Source organism: Gopherus flavomarginatus, chromosome 2 (assembly GCF_025201925.1).
Source record: "Gopherus flavomarginatus isolate rGopFla2 chromosome 2, rGopFla2.mat.asm, whole genome shotgun sequence".
Classification (NCBI taxonomy): Eukaryota; Metazoa; Chordata; order Testudines; family Testudinidae; genus Gopherus; species Gopherus flavomarginatus.
In genome coordinates, this window is record NC_066618.1 from 128,085,072 (window position 1) to 128,107,880 (window position 22,809).

At 40.1% G+C, this 22,809-nt stretch overlaps 1 protein-coding gene across 3 annotated transcripts in view; it reads left to right on the plus strand.

The window, feature by feature from the left end:
• SLC12A7 (solute carrier family 12 member 7) overlaps nucleotides 1-22,809 on the plus strand; it is a 283,899-nt gene that overhangs the window by 198,162 nt on the left and 62,928 nt on the right. For all 3 annotated transcript variants that reach the window (XM_050938142.1, XM_050938143.1, XM_050938144.1), the window contains 5 exons: nucleotides 203-260; nucleotides 3,603-3,777; nucleotides 7,192-7,310; nucleotides 9,039-9,137; nucleotides 13,445-13,564. In XM_050938142.1, the coding sequence (XP_050794099.1) occupies nucleotides 203-260; nucleotides 3,603-3,777; nucleotides 7,192-7,310; nucleotides 9,039-9,137; nucleotides 13,445-13,564 (571 nt within the window). The remainder of the gene's footprint in view (nucleotides 1-202; nucleotides 261-3,602; nucleotides 3,778-7,191; nucleotides 7,311-9,038; nucleotides 9,138-13,444; nucleotides 13,565-22,809) is intronic.

Below are 22,809 nucleotides of genomic sequence, written 5' to 3' on the forward strand. Positions count from 1 at the left end.
GAAGTGGATGGGTAGGGTTCTGTGGCCTGCTTTGTGCAGGGGGTCTGACTAGATGATCACATTGGTCCCTTCTGACCCTAGAATCTATGAATCTATGAATCTATTTTTTAGAAATTCTTAGGTAATGAGGAGTTTAATTCTTCTCCAAATTACACTACAGTATAATCAATCTGTTTTTATCTTCCTTCATTCTCAATAATAGATCTATCCTGCATTGTATTGTTTGGTGCATGTATAGAAGGTGTGATATTAAGAGATAAGTATGTATGTTTAATTTCCATCTTTATAAAGGGCACATGTTTTATGTATGCTCATAAATGTTGATTATTGGAATGAAAATATGTTTGAATAGGTTTTATTTTAGAAATTTACCGGTAATTTAGATGGTGTGCGTTTATGTGACAGTTAACATTGCTAAATTTCCTAATTTAATACTATTCTTTTAATAAAAAGATAAGTCAAAGTTGAAGAAGAAAAATAATGAAAATATGCTAAGTACACACCTAGCCTTAATTATGAATGCTTATGTTTCCGAAGACAGCCTGGAGATCCACCTGAAAATCTCACAGGTGTATTAGCTAGTGCAGAACACAGAAGCTCACCTTTTGAGTAGGGCATGTTATTGGGACCATACTGCACCCATGTTCTGTGCTGTGCACTGGCTGCCAGTTCCCTTCTTGCTGAAATTAGAGTATAATTAGTACCTTTATAAAGTTGTAACAGATTGCTTGGAGGGCCAGGTGGCCTAGTGTTTTGCATCTGACTTCTAGTCCTTTGTTTCCCTGGTCAAAGTGTCTCAGTCCTTCAGGAAGTGGGGGTAGGAGGAACCAGACCCACCCAGTCCACCAACCCTGTGTGAATTGACTCCTGAGCAGGGGCACTCCGAAAAGGGAGTCTAAAGCCACTGTCCTGGGCTGCTTTCTACCACTGTCCCTTCAGTTTGTGGAATGGCCTCTAGAGTTCAATTTACTGGAGTGGCTTGCCTTCCATGGCAGTGTCTCATGGATCTTGGGCAGCAGCCTGCTGCGGTTCCTGGGCATGTAGCAGAGAATTTTCAGGGACTCCGTTGTATGTATGCACTGGCACCATGTGGTGTCCCTTTTTCTGCAGATCCAGTAGATGACTAGTTTTCAAAGCTGTGTGTGCATATGTAGCTTCAAAATGAGTACTGACAAGTATATCCAAGGTCTGGGCATGCACAATTCAAAGATTTTGAAAATTGACTTCAATGCATCAGGCTTCTTGCTCTGTCTCTGTTCCTTGTCCTTGCGGGCCTGAGAAGAAATAAGGTGGAACTGGGTTGGTCTTAGCTCTGCCTTTTTCTTTTCTCTGCCAACTGCTCTGGCAACCTTGAAAACAAATGAAAAATAATAGGCTAGTGTCATGGTATAATCCCCACTCTGAACCTTAGCGTCCAAAAGATGAAGTACCAGCATGAATTCCTCTAAGCTTAATTACCAGCTTAGAACCTGTAGCGCTGCCACCAGCCAGGAATTTCAGTGCCTGGTACACTCTGGTCCCCCCAAGACCTTCCCCAGGGACCCCCAAGACCCAGACCCTCTGGATCTTACCACAAGGAAAGTAAACCCTTTCCCCCACCGTTGCCTCTCCCAGGCTTCCCCTCCCTGGGTTACCCTGAAAGATCACAGTGATTCAAACTCCTTGAATCTTAAACAGAGAGGAAAATGCACCTTCCCCCCTCCTTGTCTCTCCCCCTCCCAGACTCTCCCTGAGAGAAACAGTAATCCTAACACAGAGAGAAATTAGCCTCTCTCTCCCCCTTCCCTCCTTTCTCCCTACCAATTCCCTGGCGGATCCAGACCCAGTCCCCTGGGGTCTCACCAGAATAGAAAAACAATCAGGTTCTTAAACAAGAAAAGCTTTTAATTAAAGAGATAAAAAACAGTGAAAATTATCTTTATAAATTTAAAAAATAGAATAGGTACAGGGTCTTTCAGCTATAGACACTGGGAATACCTTCCCAGCCTAAGTATACAAGTACAAATTAAAATCTTTTCAGCAAAATACCAATTTGAACTTCTTTCAGCCAAATACACATTTGAACTCCTTCCAACCAAATACACATTTGCAAATAAAGAAAACAACCATAAGCCTAACTCGCTTTATCTACCTAGTACTCACTATTCTGAACTTATAAGAGCCTGTATCGGAGAGATTGGAGAGAAACCTGGTTGCATGTCTGGTCTCTCTGAGCCCCCAGAGAGAACAACAAGCAAACACTAACAGCACACACAAAAGCTTCCCTCCTTCAAGATTTGAAAGTATCCTGTCCCCTGATTGGTCCTCTGGTCAGGTGACAGCCAGGCTCACAGATCTTGTTAACCCTTTACAGGCAAAAGAGATATGAAGTACTTCTGTTCTATTAACTCTTACTTATCTGTTTATGACAGCTAGATAAAACACATTTTTACAAAATAAATTTTTGCTAATAATCTTCAAACATTAAAAGTGACCTGAAAATTATTTTTTAAATAAATTAATGCATGCCACTTTTTAAAAAACTGCCTTGACTTTGCTGGATGACGTCTCACATTTCTTAAGACTCCCCTAAGCTCTCTCACTTTAACTGAACCCCTTCTGGACTCATGCATGGATCCATAGGCAAGACAGAATCAATTATCTCAAGAAACCATTGGAACTAGCTTGGGCATTAGCTACTATGTTATGAAAGCACCTGTCTCCTAGTGCTGATTTCTTTTGCGCATTCTCCTGATATTTTTCAAAAATTGCACATGCCAGGCTAAAGGCACATGTATGTAGTTGACTGGCTAATTCTAGTTGCCATCCCCATGGGTTTTCTGTCTTTACTCCCTCTGCCGGTACTTCAGAGAAAACCATCATAGCATTACCTCTTTTTCCTTAGCACTCTCTATCACGCCAATAACCTTCTCCCATTTGCTATTTTTCTTTAACTGGAACAGCTAATCCAACAGGTCTGAGTGGAGGACAGCTTACAGGCTGTCTCCATGCTTCCACATGCCCAAGTGTCTTAAGTATCTCTAAACAATGTTAAAACTAGGCAGTTCACACTGCCTCACCCGCTGACTCTTCTCATGCATCGCTTGATACCCATGCGCTGTATATGATCAACCATTTATTTTGAAAACAATATTTATATGAATTTATATATCGTGTCTCTGTATATATCTGCATGACAGGGTTTTCAACTGCAAAGGCTGTTGAAAATCTGGCTTCTAGTATCATGGCTGTTATTGTCATTATGTGGTAATTAGTTCAATACCACAATGGGTACAGAGCATACGAGTAAATATCTTGCTACTAGTATAAACAATGTAGTATGCCCGGATAATATGGAAGTCATGTCTTGTAAAGACAGATGTAGTATTAAGAATTATTAAATCACAATTGTCTTGTAAAATTTAGCTGCTCCATTCCGTAATAGTATAAGAAAGAGGATAAATCGGTTGGATAAACCCAAACACAACCTGATTATTTTGTAGAGTATCATTTATTAAGTGCTAAAAAAGGATTAGAAATGTGTGTATTGCGCTATAATAGAAGAATGATCACTTTAGCATTCACTGCTCTTTCTCGTTAATTTATTTGATCTTTTTCCCAAGGTTTGGAGAAGCAGTTAATGGAAACCTAGTGATTGGTACATTGGCATGGCCTTCTTCATGGGTAATTGTAATTGGTTCATTCTTCTCTACATGTGGTGCTGGTCTACAGAGTCTTACTGGTGCACCCCGGCTGTTGCAGGCTATTGCAAGAGATGGCATAATACCATTTCTTCAAGTGAGCTACTTTTTTCAGTATTTTAAATGCATTTACATTTAAATTGCATTTATATTGTTGACTTAAATATATTTTCAATTATTTTTATTCCTGTTACCGCTGCAGAGCCATGAAATTGTGATGGGATGTCTATACTGCAATCCAAGGTATAATTGCAGCTAGAATAGACCTACCCAAGCTAGCTTTACTTGTGTGAGCATTGCTAAAAACAGCAGTGTAGCTATGGCGGTGCAGGCTTCAGCAATGCAAGTTGGTACTCAGGGTTATGGATGGGCTTGTAGAGCCTGCACTGAACCCCATGTCACCTCAACTACGCTGCTATTTTTAGCAGTGCTAGCACAGGTAAAGCTAATGGAGGTATTTTTACCTGACCTGCAGTCACACCTTGGATTGCAGTATAGACATACCTTGAGCTGAAGCTAGATTTTAATTTGCATTAAAAAAAAAAAGTAAATCAAATTGCATTTGCAGACCACACTCTACCCTTATGTATCTCTGTGCTATTTTATTGTCTTTGTTCTTCAAACAATCAAGTTGTGCACTATGAAACTGAGGCAAAATTGGGCCCACAGAATTTTTTACAAGTGGAAATGCACAAGCCAGAAAATAGCTAGCAACTTAACTTTCAGATTCCAGTCTAGGTTTGGAGTTCAGGCACTTTTTATTTGTAAATAGAGTAAATTTGATCTGGACATGGAACTACATGATACTGTTTTGGAGTCACTTATAGAAAAAGTTGAGAGCAACAATTTTAAGTTCTTACTCATTCTGCAAATTATCTACATTAGGACAGGTATAACAGCTATTTCCATGCTGTTCTGTCATTAATTCTGAACTTCGAGGTCTGGTTGTGACTGAGATGAAGATTATGTAACTTTTTTCTGAATTGGATAGTTTGGCAAGTGTAGAGTGTACAGTCTCCCAGGTATTCTAGTGCCTGGACAAAATTGGGAGATGCATGAAAAGCAAGTCCATCTTGAACAGCTTGCAAAAACTGTAACCTTCCCATCGATGAAGGGGGTCTAACTCAAGTTATTAAGGTACTGCCTATACTTGGTCTTTTGCTGGATGCATCTTTGTGCCTACATTTATAGATAAAAGCAAAGGACAAAAATGCCATCCGGAAAGACAATGCAAAGACTTTTGTAAGGCACTATATCTGAAATTAAGTGAAAAAGCCTACCTAGAAGTGACAGCTATTATAACACACTGTAGGTGCCTGCTAAAGGAAGAACAGAGAGTGGCGGCAGCTGGCCAGACACCCAGCTCTGAAGGCAGCACCATTGCTGCCAGCAGCAACGCAGAAGTAAGGGTGGCAATGCATTATACCATGCCAATCTTACTTCAGTGCTGCTATTGGCAGTGGGACTGCCTTCAGATCTGGGCACAAGGCCAGCAGCTGCCATTCTCCAGCAGTCCAGCCATTGCTTAAATTGTGTTAGGGCTTCTCCAGCACCTCTTGCATTAAAAATTAAGCCGTTTCCCCACTTCCCTCCTTACATGCGACATTCAGTATGCACTGTAGAGTTTAAAATTATGGATAAGTCACTATGCAAGCTTTTAGTCACTGACTACAGTGGAATGAGCCAATAACCCTATACCAGCACAAGGTAGTTCATCATCTCTACCTCTTAGTCCAGCCAAAGGAAATATTAAAAATGATAAAAAACCTGCAAATAAAAATAAAAATAAAAACATGGTTGCAACAGAAGCAAAAATGTTAACTCAGTAATTTTCTTTTATTTTGACAAATTCTCACTCTTTTGGACAAGACTTGAAAATGACTAAAGTTAGGAGGCATAGAAGAATATTCAACAGTAGATAGATACTTGATTGTTTTGGTGTCTGTCTCTTAAGGATAGAATGGGTTGGGCTTATTCTGAAAGACAGTGCTGGTTTTTTTCTTGTGAGACCTGGCAGCGGCCACTGTTGGCAGGTAGGGAGCTGAGCAGAGACAGGGCCAACCAGCAGCTCTTCCTAATTCCCCACGTTAGGTAACATGTCCAAGGGGATAGGAGCTGATGTGAGATCTAGAGAGGCACCATCTAGTGTGTGATGCTGGTGATAATGGGAGGCAGTGGTGCGGACAGTCTTTGGGAGATGAACTACAATGGGACAGGCCCAATTAGGGGAATCTGAGGAGGGGACTGGGGCTGGGAAGAAGTTGTATGAAGAGAAGGGAGTTGGAGAGAAGTGTGGGGAACTTGTGGGTGAGAGGAAGGGAGCTAAGGAAGGAGGGACTTGGTGGGAGGAGCTGAATATTGGGGATGCAGAGAGAATAGGGGCCAGGACAGGGAAACTGTAAGGGTGGGGGGAGGTGAATCAAAGAGACAGATGGGAGGCAAGAGAAAAATGTCATAGTTTTGAGGTGTAAATAGAAAGGGTATATTTGGCAATGAGGGAACAAAGGGTGGGATGACTGCCGAGGTTTCACAGGAGGAGAAAATGGGCTTGAGGAAAGGAAACTCAAATGAAGAAGAGAATTATGGATGTTTTGGAAGGAGAGAGGGTAAGGGGCATTAGAGTTGTCTGCAGGAGTATTAGAGAATTTGTAGATTGGGATGAGTTTCAAGGGAGAGGGAAGGATGTTTAGAGATGATGAAGTGTTCGGAGGGAGAGGGAAGAGAGCATGAAGAATTTAAAGTGATGCAAGGTGCTAGGGAACATGAGACATTTGAAATATGGTGAGAGATGTTTGAGGAAAATTAGGGTTTAGAAAGAGAATGAGAGTTTGAATGAAAGAGAGGGAAGATTGAAGGGTCTCTATAGGGAAAAGAGAGGGAAGGATGTGGTATGGAGAATGACAGTGAGGAGAAACTGGATGTTTAGAAAGAGAACAGGTAGAGGGAATACTGGGGTTTCAATCCTTATGGTTGTGTGGAGAGAAGAGGAGGGAACGTATACTGCTGTGTGTATTCTTTGGAACCTTGAGAGAAGACTTTGTCCCTGCTACCCCCAACAACTTTATGAATAAAATTACCTGAGTGGATCTGGCCATGAGCTCTCTCATATCCCATGTCTCAGCAACTGGGCTCCGTCTACTGATTTATGGGAGGCTTCTCTGTAAGTTCCCATGTTCTTTCCTTTGTTTTTTCTTTTCTTTCCTTAATGCAGTATCAAGAGTCAGGCCTGTGATTAGAAATCTCATGTTGTTTCTCTTCCCCATCCCTAAAATTTTAATTTTGTATTATAAAAAAAATTAGTTTTCCTATGTCAAGTCTTAACTCATGTAAATTTGTTTTTTTAATATATAAGAGAATCTGCTTATGCATGTGGATTTCAAATAACTTTAAAAATGGCTTTAACCAGTTTAAATTTGATGGGTTTTGTTACAGTTGGTTTCCCTTTATTATATTTTGAGAACTATATATTGAACAGATTTACTTATTTTACTGAAAATTTTTATTGAATTAGGTATTTGGTCATGGAAAAACAAACGGAGAACCAACATGGGCATTACTTCTCACTGCTTGTATCTGTGAGATAGGAATTCTCATAGCTTCGCTGGATAGCGTAGCACCAATTCTTTCAATGTAAGTACGCATGTGAAAATTGACATTATTTTTTTAAAAGCTTATTATATTGTTGAAATTTATTAACTTAGTTATCAAGACTTTGTCTTGTCTTTGAAATACTTTTCAGATCATATTGTTAGTAAAACTCACAGTTAAGCTGAAAGGAATCTAGACTGACAAAATATGATAAAAGCCTTAGGCTAATGCTAAATTAAATCAATGCTTTACTGAAATAGACTTCCATACGTTATTTGACTTAGTACTTCAGACATTCTCATTTAAAAAATTAGCAGTATCTGAAATCAACACAGACCATATTAAATGGACTGAAATCTAGCTAAATGAGAGATCTCACAAAATAACTCTGATTAGGGCGTTATCACCTAGTGGGGGAATTTCTAGCGTGATCACATAGGGATCTGTTCTTGTCCCAATGCTATTGAATATCTTTACCAATGATTTGGAAGAAAATATAAAATCATTGATGGTAAAGTTTGCAGATGCCAGAAAATAGTTGAAATGGTAAATAATGCTGGGGACAAGTCAGTTCTACAGAGCAGGGTGGGTCACATTGGCTAGGTGGGCTCACTTGAACAAAATGTATTTTAGTACATCTAAATACAAGATCATGCATCTGGGAACCAAGAATGTAGGTAACATTTATAGAATGGGAGACTGTTTTGACAAGCAGTGACTCTGAAAAAGACTTAAAGGTTATGGTGGATAACCTTTATGTGTGCTACAGCTAAGTGAGTAAATGCAATACTTCCATAGATTGCTAGGCCATAAGGGATCATTGTGATCATCCAGTCTGATCTCCTGCAAAGCACAGACCATAGAACTGTCCCAAAATAATTCCTAGCGCATATCTTTTAGATAAACATTCAATCTAGATTTAAAAATTGTCTGTTATAGAGAATGTACCGTGACCCTTGGTAAATTGTTCCAATTGTTACTCTCACTGTCGAAGTGTACACCTTATTTCTAGTCTAAATTTTTCTAGCTTTAACTTCCAGCCATTTGATCATGCTATACTTTTCTCGGCTAGATTGAAGGGCCCATTATTAAATATTTGTTCCCCATATATTTTTATTTTAGAAAGGAGAAGGGAAATTAGAAGGGACATGCTAAAAGTATGTGAAATAATGCTACAAGCAATGTAGACTGGGCATTTCTGTTAGTCTTTTCTAAAATACAAGACCAAAGGGATGGTCAGTGAAATTAAAAGGATCTAAATTTAAAAGTAAAAAAAACAAAAACTTTTTAACAAAACACGCCACTTGTGGAACTTAGTCACTACAGTATAACATGCTACAAAGAGATTAGTAAAACTTTAAAAAGGATTAGTGTTTTATATGAATAACAAAAAGATGCCTTAAGTTACAATAGCAAAGATTTTTGATAAAAGTTTTATGAGGGATATAAACCCTGTTTCAAGTTTCAAGGTATAAGTGAATTTCTAACTGATTGGAGATAGGAAGAAGCTTTCCATGTTGATAGATCATTCTTTGATTATCTACTGAAGTGTTTCCTGCATCTTCTGAAACATCTGGTATTGACCACTATCAGAGACAGGATAGTATATTAGATGAATCACTGATCTGATCTGGTTTAGTAATTCCTATGTTCTCATACTAATCTGAACTTTCTGTAAATATATTTATTTATCCCCACTATCTTTAATAGATTTTGTATGTCAGACTATAGAGTTCATTTCCCATCTGAAAGATTTGTCTTTTTTTGCAGGTTTTTCCTAATGTGCTATATGTTTGTGAACTTGGCCTGTGCAGTGCAGACTCTTTTATGCACTCCAAACTGGAGACCTCGTTTCAAGTACTACCATTGGTAGGAAATCGTTTTATGTACACTTCTTATTTAGAAGAGCCAAATCTAATGGCTAATTTTGGTTTGTATTTGTTGTTTGTTTTGCATTCATTGGACGTTTTCAGCAGCAAAACTGTTTTCAACAATTTATAGATTCACAACATTAATACAAGGGGAAAAATTACAGTAGAGGAGAGGGTTTGGAAAAATATTTTTCCCTGTTCATTTCAGTTAGTTCTAAGCTTGATTCAGATGGGAAGCAAGACAAAAATAGTTATGAACAAGAACACACATAATGATAGCTGTAGTTAAAGCCACATAGGGATCTATTTCAAGAGTGGGTGAGGTTCTGTGGCCTGCAATGTGCAGGAGGTCAGACTAGATTATCACTATGGTCCCTTCTGACCTTTAAATCTATGAACATAACCTCTATGCAGCCTTAATTCAGCCCCCTTAGTGTATCTGTTATCATACAATCTTTAATTACACACTTACACACATAATTACATTTCTACAGGACCCATTGCTGTAGTCCTAAAAAAAAGCAGTTACACACAGTTGGCACATGATTTTGCCATATAAATAATATTTATTTTGGACTTAAAATGGATGCATTAATCTATTTGCACACACTTTCATTGCATGATTTCTCTTCTTGACTAGCTACTTATGTTTGCTGCATAGTTTCAAGAAGTACTGGAACACTGTTCTGGCTGCTCAAAAAAGTGCCAGAACAGGATTCCAGAGTGTTTTGGCACAACTCAAGCACTAACTAGACCTCTGCCTCATGCAGTGAATGAGTAGTTAATTCCATATTTATTTTTATCTTTATCATTGTGTGTGTGGCCCCAGGCCCTGTTTAATGCACACTATCCAAACCCTCAAAAGATAAATACAGAATTATTCATTTCCTCTTTGGAGTTTCTGTGGAGTTCTCTCTATAGTATCCAAGTGTTTCATAAACATTACTGAATTTAGATGGTATTATTTATCCCCATTTTGCACATGAGGAACTGAAGCATAGAGAGATTAAGGCCAAAGTTATCAAAAGTGTCCACTAATTTTGGGTGCCCAATTTGAGAAGTTTATGGTCTGATTTTTCAAAGTACTTAGTATTTTTACAGTACTTAATGTTCAAAGCACAGCTCCAATCAGTTTCAGTTGCAGCTGAAAGAACTTGGTCTTCAATTACAGCATCATATAAAAATTTCATATAATCAGGGCAGGCGCTTCCATTTAGGTGGCCTAGGCAATTGCCTAGGGCGCCAGGATTATTGGGGGGCGGCATTCTCATTGATTCACTAAACTTTAAATAAATTAGAAGTCTGATTTTAAACGTGTTCAATTTTGCATCTAATTTGTTCATGCAGTTGTTTCAAATATGTACCCCAATTTGGTATTTGCTTGAGCCAGTGATCTGTTGTGCATGTGCAGTTACCCAAGTAGTCATTACATTGGTGGTAATTGTAGTGCACATACTTTTGAAAATGAGTGAGTGCTTGGATTCAGCTACCAGATCTAAATGTTTTTCTTTTTATTCTTTTATAATCTTCAAGAAGCTCCAAAACATACACCCAGACTGAATCCGGAATGTATTATTTGCTACCCTTTTTAGTTACATGCAAAGATTAGCACTCATTAAGTTATTCTCTGACATTGGTTCTCTTTTACTTAGCATTTTATTATCTTTTGAAAGTGCCAATTAGAAAATATAAACTTTTTATTACTCAAATTTTATACTAACATTGTATGGGATTCTGAAGTAGTATGCAGATTCCCATCAAATATCTGTGAAACTCACTGACAATATGTGTGCTTGAACCCCCTCTAGTACTGGTCAACAAAGAGGATGACAGCCTACTATGGCTACTACTGCTGTTAGTTATTTCATTAGCTCAAGGGGCAGAGGTCGGTGCTATAGATGTTAAGGTTCCAACTGTGCTGAAGGCTCATGTCAGTGTCAGTATTATTCCACATGATAGATTCCCCCCCCCCATTTTCTTTTTAAAAAATCTAGGAAATGACATACAGAAAACTATAATAAAAATGTTAAGGTTGCAAAGCCAAGTTCTCAAAAGTTAGGAAATGTCAGAATTAAGTTTCCATTTTATAGATGAGGAAATTGAGACAGACAAAATTATTTGCCCATGGCCGCACCTGAATCAGTGACAGAACCAGGATTAGAACAGAAGGCTCATTGACTCCTCCAACTCTTCCAGACCACACTCTGTTGCTATCAGTGTTATTGTGTATCCACAATTTCCATTGACTATAGTTGCAATCATGAGTGCTCACTGCTTCTGAAAAATCAGGTCCAAGGTGTCTCAAGTTGGGCACTCCAAAAAAAAAATGAGGAACACACAATTAGTAGCAACCCATGAAAGCAATGAAGAAGTTAGAGCTTCTGTGAAAAAAGTGATAAGAATCTTTTATATATGGAAAGTGTTAAGCAAGTTAATTATTCAATTACTGTTAATGTGACATGCAGGAGTGCTGCAAAGAGACTTTTTTTTTTTTTTTAATTTCCTGTTCCCCGTCATCTGATATGGATCAGGATTATCCTGTCATGTGGCAGGGTCATCCCACTGTCCCCAGTAGCACTATTACACATCTTATCTTTCATTTGAAAAGTAAAAGCAAACATGACATCATAACTGAAAAAAAAGCCTTGCTGCAAACTAATAGAGGCAACATCCTCATTTTTTATAAAGTGTAAACAGATTATATGACTCCGTACCTTCCCCCTCACCCTTCCAGCCCCAAAACCATCAATCAACTACTAAATCTTAGTACTGCATCACTGTCACTTGTGCGAAAGGACTTTAGCTGGAAGCATGAAAAGGCTGTTATCCTCTCTTGACCAACCACTGGAAGAGGACAGGTAACATACTGTGAGTTACATATGCTGAAGTAGCCTGCTTTTACAGAAACCATAGCCAAGGACATATATTTGGCAAACTTTCTAAGAGATAGCATTGATAAGTGGCTCTGGCTTGGATCTCCCCTCTTTGAGATCTGGATTCCCAACTTGTGTGAACTGTGATGCCCTGTTCAGTATTAACTTGTGAAGTTCACAGAACTGTTAACACCAAGTTGTAGTATTGAGTCTACAACTAAGGGTGAAATTTTGGTCCCATTGAAGTCAATGGGAATATGATTCCAGGATTTTCCCTTGGTTCAAGCATTGTGCATTTTCCCTTAGGCCAAAGGGTATTTTAATTGGGAGGAAAAAAAGAATATTAATTTTATCTATGTCCTGTCTGGAGTCTCAGCTCTTTGTGCAAACTGCTGAAGTGAGATGCCCTGAGATGGTTGCCTAGAGTTTTAAAGGAATTTTGGGGATGTTTGGCAACAAACCAAAAACAGGCTGTGCCTTGGGAGAAACAGATAGGAAATTGGAATTTTTGACACCTTGTAACTTGGCCAAATCTAAACAGATTTTCTTGAAGCCAACAAAAGGCATCTAGTTGACTCCAGGACAATTTTGCCAAATTTCAAAGGCTTGCTGCAAGTATAAGAGCTCTTCAAAAAGAGAGTGTAAAAATTTTTAATAAAGGAATATAGTATAGCGTCCAAATCTGTCATTACTGGTACTTATCATATAATCTTTTGTTTATAAACCTCTTCCTATTTCTGCGTGGTGTGATTTAAACAAAAAACAAAAACAACTGCATTTTTATTTAATGACCAATTCTTATTTTTATATTTGTTCTTTTTAAAACTTTTGTCTACTTATATTTTATTTTTTAAACTTCTACCTTTTTATGTTTTTCAACCTGACATTTTTATTTTAAATTTTAAATCCCAATCTGTCTTTTTTTAACCTTTACATTTAAAAGATTTCTTAGTCTCTAACCACAACGGATACTTATCATACACCAGTTTTTATTATCGTATGACATACTTAGGGCACCATATCAGTAGGTAAATCTATCATACTTCATTGACTGAATTTAACAAGAATATTAATGTTGGTTGTTTTTACATGGATTTATATAAAATAATATAAATAATGAAGAATATTTTTGAAGTTTAAAATAGACTTGAAAGTTATAGATTTTAAATAACATTAAGACCTGTTTAAAACTTGAAAAAAGTTGTAGGCATAAGTAGAGAGATTCAGAATTGAAAATTGCAGGCATATATTGAATATTGTATTCAGTTTTCAGCATTTTCAGAATGATTATTAAAGTTGTTGACAGTGCATTTAAATTATGAAATAGCCTTTTTTGTTAGAGAGATCTTTCTGAGAGTTAGTTTAATGGAAGAATTGACTTTGTAGAACATTTGCAGGCATGTTATAAATTTAAAAATGTGCTTCTTTTTAGGGCTCTTTCATTCCTGGGGATGAGTTTATGTTTTGCCTTGATGTTCATTTGCTCTTGGTACTATGCTTTAATTGCCATGCTAATTGCAGGATGTATTTACAAGTACATAGAATATAGAGGGTAAGATGATGTAATTTTATTCATTTGTTATATTTAATTTCTTTTTTTAATTTTAATTTATTATTTATAATACCAAGAAAATTTGAAATGTTATGCTTGTATGTTAATGTCAAGTAGCAAGCTTTAAAAAGTGACATGGTCTTGAAGCCCTAAATTTCCACCTATTCTGCAAGAAATTTCAAGGAAAATGACATACTTGAGTATGTATGAAAAAGGCACTCCTTTCTGGAAGATGCTCTGTGTCTGTTTATACAAACACATAATGCACAGAAAACCCAGAAAATCATTTGACGTCTGGGAAAATGTCTTGCAGAGAGAGAGACTTGAGTTCATTTTTAGCTTATCAAAAAGATAAAGAAGTGACTTAATTGGGGAGTATATGTACTCTTATGCAGAAAAAACACTAGGCATTAAAGACAAAAAAAGAGCCAATGTCTTGAATCTGAAGACAGACAAATTCAAAATTTTTAATTAGTCACAAGTTTTTAACAGTGAGAGTGATTAAATATTGAAACTACCACGGGACATGGTGGAACAATTGATTGTCATCCTCTTTATAACAGCCCTTGATGTATTTGATGACTGTTATCAGGTCCCCTCTTGGTCTTCTTCTTTCGAGGCTAAACATGCCCTGTTTTTTAAACTTTTCCTCATATGTCAGTTTTTCTAAACCTTTTATTATTTTTGTTGCTCTCCTATGGACTCTCCCCAATTTGTCCACATATTTCTTAAAGTGTGTCACTCAGAGCTGGACACAATACTTCTGGCAAGGCCTTACCATTGCTGAGTGGAGCAGGACAGTTACCTCCAGTGTCTCACATACATTACTGTTAATATACCCCAGAAAGGTATTAGTTTTTTGGCAGCGGCATTACATTGTTGACTCATATTCAATTTGTGATCCCTATAACGCCCAGATCCTTTTCAACACTACTACTACCTAGCTAGTTATTCCCCATTTTGTATTAGTGCATTTGATTTTTCCTTCCTAAATGTAGTACTTTCCACTTGTCTTTACTGAATTTAACTTTGAGGATTTCAGACCAGTTCTCCAGTTTCTCAAGGTCCTTGTGAATAAACGTAAAGCACTCCAAAAATGACCTCAAATAGTTTTGCCAGATCTAAATTGTAGTAACATCTTGAAATAACCATGTAACTATGATGATGAATTTTGGTATTTGTGGTGTCAGATAAACTGACAATTAAAGACCCATATGATTTTTTTCATATTTTGGTTTCATCCTGGTAAATGTGCAAGGCAAAGCTATCATTTTGTTAACTTAGGTTCCTTAACTGTGCATCAATATCCCTTAACATGTTTGGTTTTCTTTTAAATTAAATCTTAATTGAATTTATAAAGCTTGTTTCAGGAATAATTATAAGAGCCCTGTAATTTTTTACCCTAAATTATAAATGTGCACTCTCAACCTTAACTCTATTTTAACAAAAGTTTTGTGTTGAAATTTTCCCTTTTAAAAAAACAAAACAAGAATCTCGTTTATGACCAATAAACAGATTCAGAGGGATTGCTATAATAAGATGATTAAATGTTTTGAAGATTTATAGATATATACTATCAGTATTAGATCCCTTGGCTAGGGGTCCACTAGGGGAAGGGAGAGGCGGAGTTAGGGTGGGGATTTTGAGGCAGGGGTGGAGTCGAGGGGGGCAGGGCCAGAGGCACGAGCACCCACAGGTGCAGAAAAAAGTTGGTGCCTGTGATAAAAAGTCAAATGTGTGCAACGTGCTACATAGGCCAATGAATGATCAAAGGCCAATCCATGTCTGCTTCAGAGTTCCACTTGTTGCAGCTAAGTGGGAGAGGTGGGGGATGGGAAACAATACTCTAAACTGCCAGAGTTACTCTAGAATCTAAACTGTACCTGACTGCAATGGCTCAGAAGGAGCCATTCCACAGTGAGTGATTGTTATACTCCAGCCGTGTTGTCTTTCTTCCTTGATATATGGAAAGGGTGGCCCAATGCTATGGAACGGAGCTGGAGCACAGGCCAGAATATTACAATCTAAGACTCCAAGCCTTACGCAATGTAACACACACAAATAGTTACATTTAGTTCAATGGGACTACTCACATATAAATGAGGGATGGGATGTGTAATACAATAAAAAGCAAGTGATATAGAAGTGAAATTGTTGATTCCATGATTGTTTATTTTCCCAGCTCCTCTGGTATAACATCCATAACTCATGAGTTGGGCATCCCAAATTCATTACCAGTAAAACCTTGTAATTGCACTGCACCATGATATATTTTCTAGATATAGATGCACTCCAATCGTTCACTTTTAATAAGGAACCACATGGGGTCAGATGGGTACTTGCAAGTTGAAAACATTCACTGGGATCATGTCATTCTCCATTTTTATCACCTAAAAGAGATGCCAGGTTAAAAATCACACTTCTAACCAACATTTTATATCTATTATTTTAAATCGTAGTACCTATACGTATGATAGCTGACAGAAACTAAAGTAAATGTTTTACTGTTTTTTCAGTTTACTTTGTGTATATGACAGCACTTGTCTTTTGAGAGTTTCACAGTGTTGCTCCATAGTCAGTCGGTTATTCTTGCTGATTATGTGGATATTGCACCACTGATCAGTAAGAAGGAAATTTACAGAAAAATAAAATAAAATGCAATTCATAAAACTATACAAATTATCTGAGGGACAGGCAAAGTACCAGGAACTATTTTAAGACTCATGGATCCCCCTTTTGAGCCTCTTGCAAAAAGCTCCATCCACCATCTTCCTTTTAAAACAGTATTCTTGGTGGCTGTCACTTTGCCCAGAAGAATAAGGGGGCTGCAAACACTTGTGGCAGATCCTCCATACATCTTATTTCACAGAGATAAGTGGTCCTGAGACCTCATACAAAATTCCTTCCAAAGATGGTATCAGAGTTCCACTTAAATCAATCCATCAACTTACCTATGTTCTTTCCAAGACCACACTCTATGCAAGGGGAGAAGAAACTCCACACTCTGGACATGTCTAGGTCCCTTCAATACTATGCTGATAGATGTGAAGATTATCTGAAAGATTTGATCCTGTTACCTGCTGTAGCTGGCCAATCCAAATGTCAAGTGAACTCATCCCAGAAACTTTCAGAATGGATAAAACATCTCTCCTTTTGCTACCAGATGCTGCTATACCCTTCCTGCTGGCTCTTACAGCTAAATTCACCAGAGCTCAGATGGCATCCACAGCATGTTTTCATAACATAATATCCTAAATTTGCAAAGGTCCTGCTCATGTTTGTCAAGTGGTATACGCTGGACTTAGTAGCCAGATCAGACAAAGTTTGGAAGAGATGTACTCCTTTTTTTTGTTCAGCTGATGCAGCTGATTGTCCTCATTCCCACCATCCTGGAGGGATACTGCTTGCTAGGCATCTATACTGGGATCCACACTAATACTAAGAGTGCATATACACTTGGAGCTAGAAGTGTGATTCCCAGGTTGCATAGACATACCCATGTTAGCTCTGTTCCAGCCAGCAGAACTAACTTGGGTGTGTCTATCTGAGTTTGGTATCTTACTCCCAGCCCTAATTGTAGTGTAGGGTAGTGCTTACTTTGGTCCTGCCCTGAAGGGCTTAAAACAGCCCTGGAAGAGGGTTGTGGCAGGGAAAGCAGCTAGTAGGCTGATTGGGGAAGCAGCCACAGCTGGGCTATGCCCCAATCAGGCCTCAGCTGGCCCTATAAAGGCAGAGAAGCCAGGGGCAGACACACAATCTCTCTTTGCGTTCAAAGAGAGAGGGGTCTGGCTGCAAGGTGCTAAGTAAGGAACCTAGATTGGATTGGAGCAGGGCTGGGGAAGGGCCAGAGGAGCTGGGAGCTCCAGCCTAGGAAAGCCGCAGGCCTGGTAAGACCTATTAGGTACTGGATTGCAGGGGCAGCCCATGGATAGCCAGAGGCAGCAGGTCCAAACCCCTTTGCCTGTGATGAGTGGCTTATACTGCAGTCTGCCCCAGTGGACAGGGGCTAGATAGAGACTGGGCAATAGCCAAGACTGAGATGCAATGGGGATAGTGAGTGGGGGTTCCCCAGGAAGGGGACACCATGAGACTGAGGAGTGTAAGGCCAGGGGACTGCACCCCAGATAAAGGGGTCCTGGGAAGGACATGGGGGCCCAGCGGTAATGGGACACCAGCCTGCAGAGGGCTCTCTGGAGGCTAGATGAGCTGATTCCCAAGGACAACTGTAGAGGAGCAGACTCACCCCTGCAGCGCCTCCTGCTGGTCTGTTCCAGGAATTAGCTCATTCCAGCTCCAGAGCACCTTCTGCAGGCCGGTGATCCACCTGTCCTCTGGCACCATGTCCCTCCCTGGACCCGGTGCCCTTCTACCTGGGGTGCTGCCCCCTGGCAGTAACCCCTCAGTCTTAGGGTCTCCCTTTCCCAGGGAACCCCCACCCACTATTCCCACCTCACCTCAGTATCAGGCTACTGCCCATCATTGTCTAGCCCCACACCCTGAGGCAGACTGCAGTATCAGTCTACTCATCACTGGCAAGGCTGGGTTTGGATCTGCTGCCTTGGCCTACCCCGGGCTGCCCCCTGCAACCCCTAGTACCTTTTAGCCCAATGCTAGGCCACAGCCTGGGGCTTTCCAGGCTGGAGCTCCTCAGCCTGTCCCGAGCCCTGCTCCACTCAGGTACTTAGCTCCCTGCAGCCAGGCCTTTCTCCCTCTGCAGGTGGAGGGAGACTCTCTGTCTGCTCCTGGCTTCTCTGCCTTTATAGGGCCAACTGAATCTGTTTGGGGCATGGCCCCAGCTGCAGCCACTTCCTCCAATCAGCCCAGCCCAAAAGCTGCTTTCTCCAGCCACAACCCCCTCCCAGGGCTGCTTTTAACCCTTCAGGGCAGGAGTGGGGGTCCACCCCGCAACAATGACCAACAGGAGGTGCTGCAGGGGTGAGTCCTGCAGGCTTACATGTACACATAGCTATATATGAAGAAGAAAGAACACTTACTTACCCTAACACTTATAGTCGGTTCTTTGAGCTGCTATAATCTGTGCGGATCCCATGACCTGCCATCCAAACTACTGTCCTCAGCTGCATGGGCTTTAAGGTGAGAGAACTGAAAGAAAGTTGGGGCCACTCCACCCTTTGTGCCCTTGCATGGAAGCACAAGCAGATACAGCGTGTATGCATGGTTGCATTGGACACTGCTAGGTAAAGTATTTCAAGCTTGCATGCCTAGGGTATATGCACACCTACAGTGGACTCCATATTAACTACAACATCACAAAGAACTAGTTATTATAGAGTAAATGAGTTCTTTATGTTCACTAATGAGCCCAGACATGACTGTGTTAATATAAAGTCTTCTAAGCCCACGTCCAGACTAATCCGCGGCATCGGCGGGTTAAAATCGATTGCTCGGGGATCGATATATCGCGTCTAGTCTGGACGCGATGTATCGATCCCCGAGCGCGCTTACATCGATTCCGGAACTCCATCAACCCGAATGGAGTTCCGGAATCAACACGGAGAGCCGCGGACATCGATGCCGCGCCGTCTGGACAGGTGAGTACCTCGATTTTAGAAATTCGACTTCAGCTACGTTATTCACGTAGCTGAAGTTGCGTATCTAAAATCGATTTTAATACCCTAGTCTGGACGTGGCCTTAGTGTATAAAGAGAGAGAATCCAAAAAAGGAAATATGCAGCTCTGTAAATCAAACATTCGTGAGTAGCAAGAGACCATCAATTACAAAGGCTCATTACATATTCTTTAAATTTTCTTTCATACTGTTATCTGTTAATTATTAAATCAATTTCCAAATCATTAGATGAAAAATCATTATTTTTTCTATTCTTTTTCTTGTTGATCTTCAATAAAGTACGCCATTTGGTCAAACAAAAAATATACAAATGATTCTTACCTGTGACTAGGCACCACGAAGACAAAGAAGCTTGTAAATTGTCTTCCATTAATCTAAGTTTTCGAAATAATGAGAAGAACATAACATTCATGATCACATGTGGATTTTGTGATACCTGGAAAATATTTTGTGCTACTCAAAATCTGGTTATTAATGGAGTAACTCTGATATCTAGTCAGTCTGTGAACAAAATTAATCAAAAGTGTGCATTCTTATGCATAGAGAATCCTGTAGTCTAGAAGTCATGACTGATGGAGTCACCAAGACCATGTTCAGTTTTTGATTCCAGAACTTCTTCCTCCTTCTCTGTTACATCTGCTCAGCAAGCGCATCACAATTTTTTTGCTGCCTCTGTAAATAGCTGCTCTGAGCTCTCCAGGCCTCAGACTTTGGGCTATGAGGGCAGTCTTCCCTCTTTTCCCTGTTCTTCCTCTACTCCCTTACCCTTAATATTAACATGACACCCATTAAATTGATTAAAAACTGGCTAACTGACAGTTCTCAAAATATAATTGTAAACAGGAAATAATCATTAAGTAGATATGTTTCTAGTGAAATGCCTCAAGGACTGATTCTTGGCTCTATGCTATTTAACACATTATATCAATGACCTGGAGGATAACATAAAATCATCATGGATAAAGTCTGTATATGATACAAAGATCATATGACTTGTAAACAATGAATTCACTGTTTCAGGGTGATCTGAATTGCTTGGTAAACCTGCCTCAAAAAACTCCCCCCAACCTGAAGCAAATACTCACCAGCAACCAAACATCACTGAACAAAAACACTTACCCAGGAACCTATCCTTGCAACAAAGCCCAATGCCAACTCTGTCCACATATCTATTCAAGTGACATCATCATAGGACCTAATCACATCAGCCACACCATCAGAGGCTCATTCACCTGCACATCTACCAATGTGATATATGCCATCATGTGCCAGCAATGCCCCTCTGCCATGTATATTGGCCAAACCAGACAGTCTCTATGCAAAAAAATGAATGGACACAGATCTCACATCAGGAATCATAACACTCAAAAACCAGTAGGAGAACACTTTAACCTATGTGATCATTCAGTGACAGATCTGTGGGTGGCAATTTTGCAACGAAAAAGCTTCAAAAACAGACTCCAGTGAGAAACTGCTGAGCTGGAATTGATATGTAAACTAGATACAATCAACTTAGGTTTGAATAGGGACTGGGAATGCTGAGCCGTTACAAACATTGAATCTATCTCCCCTTGCAAGTATTCTCACACTTCTTATCAAACTGTCTGTACTGGGCTATCTTGATTATCACTTCAAAAGTTTTTTTCTTACTTAATTGGCCTCTCAGAGTTGGTAAGACAACTCCCATTTTTTCATGCTCTCTGTATGTGTATATATATCTCCTCAATATATGTTCCATTCTGTGCATCCGAAGAAGTGGGCTGTAGCCCACGAAAGCTTGTGCTCAAATAAATGTATTAGTCTCTAAGGTGCCACAAGTACTCCTCTTCATATTGCTGATATTCTATGTGTAGAATTATGATTGGGGAACAAGTAGCCATAGTGCTGAAAATCATTCCTATGTCAAATAATACTGTCTACTTAGGCAGCGATGACCTTTCAGAAATAATCCAAGACCAGCTAATAGAACAAGTTAAGAAGTGCAAATATTTTGCAGTGCAATTTGATGAATCCACAGGCATAGTCAACATAGCACAGCTTCATGTTATGTGAGATATGTCAAAGCAGGAACCGTATTTGAAGAATTTTTATTTTGCAAAGAAATCCCAGTCCAAACAACTGCTGAGGAAATATTCAAGATCCTTGATAAATTCATGGTGGATGAAGGTTTTAACTAGGCTATGTGTGTGAGGCTGTGCAACAATGGAGCAGCAACCACAACTGGAAAGAACAGTGGGGCGGCAGCACAAGAAAGTTATTTTATAAAATCCCTGGTAGTGCTTTATGCTGCTTTAGTATGCTGTGCAAAGCTGTGGAGTCTGCCCACACTCAGCTTCTATTTCACAGTGAAGTCAGATGGTTGTCACCTGGAAAGTGTTAAAATGTGTATTTGAATTGAGTGACAGAATCAGAAAAATCTCTTCCTTGGAAGAACTGAACTTGCAGATCCCATGTGTAACATGCCCTTGACAACATTAACATACCTGATGGACATATTTGACAAAATGAATACACTGAAACTAACACTTCAGGGTAGGAATACAAATATACTAGTTATGAAAGAGAAAACTGGTGGAACCGGTGAAATAGCTTTGTCTTTGGAGTTGCCACATTGAAAAGAGAGTTACTGAGATGCCTACAGGGCAACCCAGCTAATGCAGGTAACAACAGCAGTGAATTTAGCACAGTGCAGGCTTCAGAATAGGATAGCAAGCTGAGCATGCATCCAGTGTCTGTACCTGGCTGTACTCAGACTGAAGCCCGTGCTGCACTGACTTCACTGTTATTGTTTCCTGTGTGAGTTGGATTCAAACTAGCTATCCCTAACGAGGCTAGTCCATGCTGTGTAGACGAACCCTTAGACATGTGTAACAGACTAGAGCTGTTTGGAGAGATAATAATGGGTGAGGTAATATCTTTGATTGAACCAACTTCTGTTGGTGAAAGAGACAAGGTTTTGAGCTTCCAGAGAGCTCTTCTTCAGGTTGGAAATTTTCTAACAAAATTCCTGTATGTCAAACCTCAGATGTGTCACAGAATATCTCCACTGAAAGATTTTCAGTGGATCAAAGGTGGAACTATGATGGAACCCTGCCTGCCAGCTTGCTGGTTGCTAAGGAATCTGGGTTTCCCAGGACATGTGGCTTCAGGGAAGACAGCCATGCTAGGATGTCAAGGCTCCATTAAATGAGCCTGGGTGCCCTGGCTTTGCAGCAGGGAGCCTGGAAGCCTGGAGGTTTTGGAATGAGCTCCCAGGGTCTGCAGCTCCAGGGCAGAGCTGCCTAGAGGATTCTGGGGGCCTGGGGTCTTCGGTGGCGGGGGACCCCCGCTTTGACGGTAATTTGGCGGCGGGGGGCCCTTCCGTTCTGGGACCTGCCGCTGAAGTGCCCCGAAGACCTGCGGCGGGAGCCCCCCGCCACTGAATTGCCACCGAAGCGGGACCCACCGCCGAAGTGCAGTTGGGTCTTCGGCGGTATTTCGGTGGCGGGGGGCCCCCGCCGCCGGTCTTCAGGGCACTTCGGCGGCAGGTCCCAGAACAGAAGGGCCCCCCACCACCAAATCACTGCCGAAGCACCGCCAAAGACCCGGCTGCACTTTGGCGGCGGGTCCTGCTTCAGCGGTAATTCGCCGGTGGGGAGTCCTTCCGCCTCAGAGC